Source organism: Rhagoletis zephyria, unplaced genomic scaffold, assembly GCF_001687245.7.
Source record: "Rhagoletis zephyria isolate East Lansing unplaced genomic scaffold, Rhagoletis_zephyria_1.1 Rzeph_scaffold_02977, whole genome shotgun sequence".
NCBI lineage: Eukaryota > Metazoa > Arthropoda > Insecta > Diptera > Tephritidae > Rhagoletis > Rhagoletis zephyria.
In genome coordinates, this window is record NW_016160061.1 from 7,952 (window position 1) to 14,139 (window position 6,188).

Below are 6,188 nucleotides of genomic sequence, written 5' to 3' on the forward strand. Positions count from 1 at the left end.
GTTAGCCTCCGGACTTTGCTCCATAGTTCTTGTGAAGTTGAATTTATGTTAATTGAATTGGCAAAATCTTCAAAACTAGCTTTTTTTGTGCGTTTCATTTCCCTTCGAAAGATAGCGTTACGCTTTTTGTATTCTAGAAGATTTTGTTGTGTAGGAGATTTTTGGAAGATATGCCAGGATGTCATTTTTTGGTTGCGGAGATCTGCTAATGTTTTGTTCCACCAAGGAACGTGTTTTTTGATTTTATTGGACGATTGTGGAATGGAAGCGTTGGCTGCTACACAGATTGATTTTTCTATGTTATTAGCTTCTTTGTTGGCGTTTTCACAATACGGTCTCTTTGATAGTTCTTCATTGACAGTTTTGTTGAATTTTTTCCAATTGGCGAGGTCGAGTAGAAACTTTTTTCCCCGGTGGTGTTTTACATTTTCCTGGGTTAATTTTAATTTCGTGACTATGGGAAAGTGGTCACTGTGGAAGAGGTCGTCTAATATGTTCCATGTGGTCATTGGGAGTAGGCTTGGTGAGCAGCATGTGATGTCCACATGAGTGAAAGTTCCGTGCGTTGAAAGATGAGTAGGTCTTCCATCGTTTCAAATTGAAAGATCCAATTGATTAATTATGTACTCCACAGCTTTACCCCTTTTGCTGCACGTTGGTGAACCCCACAAGGGATTCCAACTGTTGCAATCGCCTAGGAAAAGGATTGGAGTTTGTATAGGAGCCAGTAGATCCGTGATTTCTTTGGAGGGAATTTGTTGAAGTGGTGGGAAGTAGTAAGAAATAATTGTAAATTTTATGTTGGAGCTTATTTCTATAGCTATGATTTGTAAATCCGAGTTTAAAGAAATTATTTTATGTGGAATATTAGTTTTAATAAGCACTCCTATTCCTTGCTTGGCTGTTGTATTCTCTAGTGAGTTTNTTGCACTCATTTGCTTTCAAGTACTTCACTGACATGCCCTTTTTAAGTCAAATCATTTGAATGAAAAACTCGTTTATGCCAAACGAATCGAGCACTCGAATGATATTGATTGGAAACGGGTTATATCAAGAAAATAAAGGCACGCAGCTTTGAAAATGGATAAGGAAGATGTAAGTGTTTATATTTTTGAATTGCTCGTAAATGTTATTACTTTCATTTACTCAACAGGCAAGTAATGATACTATGTGCAGTGATGGATCGTGACATCGGTCACGAGGTCGCCATGGTTGTTTTTACAGGAGTTCGCCCTGGTTTTGACATCTTTCGTAAGTCGCCTAACTGTCTGGTAAAAACTTCGGGCGTTTTTCCTTTCAGCCAGCATTCCTTTCATTGCCTTATTGCAAAACAAAAAACTCTGCGTCAGATGAAAGATGCAATCTTCCATTTCATGCCAAATGTTTTGATGATTATCACAAGCTAACATAAACATTTATTATTTATTTATTACATATTTAATTACTCGGCCGCTGTGGTGTAGTGGTAAGCAGTGCGCGCTTTCACTCCTCAGCACCTGGGTTCAAGCCCAGGTGTAAGCAACATCGAAAAAAATAGAAAACATATTTTTTTTAACGGCGGTCGTCCCTCGGCAGGCAATGACAAACCTCCGAGTGTATTTCTGCCATGAAAAACAGCTTCTCATAAAAATACAATCGCCGTTCCGAGTCGGCGTAAAACTATAGGTCCCTGCGCTTTGTGTGACAACATCAAGGCGCACGCAACAAGTCGGAGGAGAAGCTCGGCCAAACACTAACATATGTGTAAGCGCCAATCTATTATTATTATTAATTACTCACCTATTAGATATAGTTTAGGTTTGAATGGCCTAAACGGAGTGGAGTGTTGTTCAAACTTGTTTAGTATATTGTCTCGCCCAAGGTAATAGTAGTGGTTTCTTCCAATGTTGCGTTTTCGCAACGGCCCACCCTAGGAAGCCCAATGCGACTACAGTTCTTTTGATCACTTTTACATCGTTCTACTAAAAAAAATAGTTTGCCTCTGGTATGAAATGTGGTGATAAATAATAGATTTTGTTCGAGTTGCACTAGAAGTTTCCTGATTTTCTCGATTTTAGCAAGTAAACTGGTCATTTAAACCGTTACTTCTGTTTTGAATGACTATTTATTGATATTTACACATAAAAGTATTATTAATGACACGTATTAACCGCGCTTGGCAGTGCCGCTGCTTTGTGGCGGCCACAATTGCTTGTATCCAAAATGTCCCTGTCTCAAAAGATCATATACCAATCGAAAGCATAAAACCTATAGAATGTGTTAAACAGATGAGTAGAAATTACTAATATTACCTACCAGTTCATACCTGCCAACCCGAGAGGAGGTACTTTAGATTGGTATATAATTTGTTCATTAAACAAATGAGTATAAAATTAAAATAATAATAATAATTTTTGAATATTTGATTAAAAATATCCTGGCCAGGATTTATTCAGCCAACCCACTCGCAAAATATTTATTAACTCGTTAAATTTCATAGGAAAACGATTCCATCCATTAAACAGATGAGTGAGACTATAAGGAAAGCTAGAAACACTGTAGGTGTTCGCAACTTCGTAAGACATCATTATACATATTTCAGTTTTTCAATTCATACATAAACAATATCAAATATGCCATACACTCGTTATTCAAATCAATCACTTGAAAATGTGATTCCCTCACTCACTTGACTTTTTTATTTCAAAGCTAATGCATGTTGTGTTTACAGATCACTGAGTGGTTGAGTGTATAAGAAAAGAAAACGAGGGACTTAATAAGCGGTGTAATTCCATCCATTCTGCTCTCTGGTATGTATGTATATTATTGATTTATTGTAAATTATTATGTAAAATATATTATATTAATATTTTATAGTTTAGGTTCTTCGTCAGAGTCGGGTATTGGCATGAAATAATCGTTTTTGTTTAATAATTGTTGGGTAAGTTTAGTGCATGGTGAGACAGTAGATATGTTGTCAAGTATCATTTTAGTTTGCTGGGATATGTGATGGGGTGAATTTTGCTGTTGGTTGTAGTTTATGTTTTGATTGAGTGATTTTGTTGTTGTTTTGTTAGTATTATTGTTAAAGCTATTGCTTTGGAGTGGTTTTTGCGTTTTTTGTAGTTTTGGTAGATTCGTTCTTGTTGGTGGATATGTAGCCGGACGTTTAGCCATGGACGTACTTGTTTGGGTTGGTGATGATGGTGCTTTGTTGATGGGTGTTGATTTACCTTTTATGGTAACGTTTGCATACGTGCTTTTGGAGTTTGCATTTGGAGTGTTAGTTTCGTTGTATTTGCGCCGTGCTTCTCCCATGGAGCATTTAGCGATGGTTTTAATTTTTAGGATTTCCTGAGTCTGCTTAAATCTTGGACAGTCTTTATCTGAGGAGGCGTGATCGCTGCCACAGTTTGCACATTGCTTACGTGTGCAGTCAGCTGGAGAATGGGGTGAAAGATGGCAGCCCTCGCATGTGGCAGGACTGGTGCAGCGTGTTTTGGTATGCCCTAGTAGCTGGCAACTTTTGCAACGCATGGGTGTTGGATAATATGGCGAAACTTTGACTTTATACCAAGCAATATCAATGACTTTGGGTAGGTGATAGTGGGAATAATTTTTCCCTCAGTCATGCGAGTGTATTTGTGTGGCTTTTTAGTTCCTGCATGATTTCTTCCTCGTTTACATAGTTTAGGCAAGGAGCATAGATTTCTCCTTTTACCGTGTTTAAATCGTCTTGGTATTTTACCGTGACTTGACAAAGATTAGCAATCGTTTTTAGTTTTAAGAATTTCTCTGCTATTCTTGAGTTGCGTGTTAGTATAAGTAGTGAACCGTCTTTGAGTTGTTTTATGTGTTCTATTTGAGTTGATATTCCGTCTATTGCTCTTTTTATTACGAATGGGCTTAGTTTTTGTAGTTCATTGTTGGCTGCTGTAATTGTTATGTATTTGGGTTGGTTAAGTGGTGTTTGTTTGTGCGTAAGTGTGGGAAATGAGTAATCGATGTTATAGTCGTCAAATTGGCTTAGCATTGCGAATCTGTTTGTTGATTTGTCAGGTGGCTCTGGTTGTGTTGGCATTTTGTTGTTATGTTGTAGCGGTTCCTTGTTTACGAAGTGGTTGTTATAGCCTGATGCTCCACTAAAGTGCACAAAAGCGAAAATATGACAACGGGTTATTTAGTATTGTTATTACGCGAGCTAAGAACACTTTTATGAATACACGTCCGAATAGTTTGAGAGTTAGTCGATGACTGTAATTCTTATTTAATTTGTGAACTTGGCTGTCGACTTATTTACATATAATTTCATCTTTATTTCGATGCGTGCTTATTTTGACAATTTACACAAAATTAAAATAAATGTTTTTATTTTCGAGCTGAAAGACTAATAAAGGGAAACACGGAACTTAAGAATAATAAGTTTTATGAGAAAAAAATATTTACACTTTTCTAAGAAAAGTAGAAAAAACTGGCGAATGCGAAAGCGAATGCGAATGTTAAAATTTATGCGAATATTCGCAACAACCCTGCTACATACTATATAGGTATATTTTTTTATGGCAGACAATATCGAGGATACATAGCGTTAAGAAAATTAATAAAACACTTATCACTGCCAGATTTATTTATTTTTAACGTCGACTTGCAATGTCATATGTATGTAGTTACATAAATATATTAATAAAACAAGAACTTAATGTTTTAACAGTAAACGCACACATGCACATGTAATTCTATCATACAAAAAGGGTTGTAGTGTGCGATTCATCGGTCAATTATTTTTTTGATTAATCATGACCCTGATTAATTAAAAATTTGCATTAAGCTGATTCTGATTAATCAAATTGTGAGTAATTATTGTTTAATAAAAAAAAAAAACAAATAATTGAAATCTTAGCAAGTGAAGAGTTTGTTAATTTTTTGAATTAATAACACAGGTCAACAACGTTTTGTTCTAGGAAAGTGTAGGGTCATTTTCGAAGTAATTTTTTGCGTAGAATCCGAATCCGGGGTTTAAATTGCTCTATCACGTCAGGACTTTGAGATATCCTAACCTAAAAGTGCAAAAAACGCTGTTTTTGCCCATTTTTGAGGTTATGTAGCTACGCAGATTTTGCTCTTCATAAAAAAGTAAACGTGGTATTTTAAAGTATAAGTCTTCCTCTTTTAAATGCCGTTGAGTTTGCTTAAATATCTTTATTTTTCACTGAGATAACGCATTTTGAAGTTTCCATGTTTGTGAATTTTTCGATATTCGAAAATCCATTGAGATAACATGAGACGTGATACGGTCGATTACATACTTACTTCAAAATGCGATATCTCAGTGAAAAATTAAGATATTTGAGCAAACTCAACGGCATTTAAAAGAGGAAGACTTATACTTTAAAATACCACATCTACTTTTTTATGAAGAGCAAAATCTTCGTAGCTACATAACCTCAAAAATGGGCAAAAACAGCGTTTTTTGCACTTTTAGGTTAGGATATCTCAAAGTCCTGACGTGATAGAGCAATTTAAACCCCGGATTCGGATTCTACGCTAAAAATTACTTCGGAAATGACACTACACTTTTATAGAACATTCCGAACCCATTTTTTTGCAGACCTGTGTAATTAGGCTTCAATTAATCAGCTTTTTTGATTAATGATGAAGAGGACAATGTAATAGTCTCAGTTGTAGTCGGACTTTTTTCCTGTGCCGTCAAGTATAATAAGCAGCGCCGTAAATAAATATATTTACTTTCCTTAGCTTTCGAAAAATAATTCCCAACTGCCGAAATTTTAGATTTTTTTTGCGGTAGACGTAGCTATTCAATTCCCACTTTCTCGCGTAATACGAACTACCAAATCGTCATGCACATCGGCAACAGTTACCGATACCCCTCGTTTTATTCATTATTTATAATGTGTACTTATTGATCTTGCATTACAGCCGATAGTTCGATAGTCTTAAAACATCGATGGTATTTTTGTAAAACTCAAACCATCGATATATCAATAGTATCGTCGATATTTTTCCAGCTCTACGCAGACGTATTGCGATGAACATGATGCCGGTGGAGATATAAATAATATTTTCGCAACTTTTCATACCCTTTCTCCCGTAAACGGTTTTTCCCTCTATCTAGCCCGCTGATGCGGGGGCAAAAAAGTGCCCACCTCTGGTATAAAGGAAAGTCGAGATTCTCGAAGACTACTGATCAG

At 36.0% G+C, this 6,188-nt stretch overlaps 1 protein-coding gene across 1 annotated transcript; it reads right to left on the minus strand.

Annotated features, from left to right (window-relative positions):
- Positions 1–2,850: 2,850 nt before the first annotated feature.
- LOC108368153 (probable serine/threonine-protein kinase fhkD) lies at positions 2,851–3,516 on the minus strand. Its single transcript, XM_017622939.1, has one exon. It carries the CDS (start codon positions 3,514–3,516, stop codon positions 2,851–2,853), a length of 666 nt encoding a protein of 221 aa, XP_017478428.1.
- Between the last annotated feature and the right edge of the window lie 2,672 nt (positions 3,517–6,188).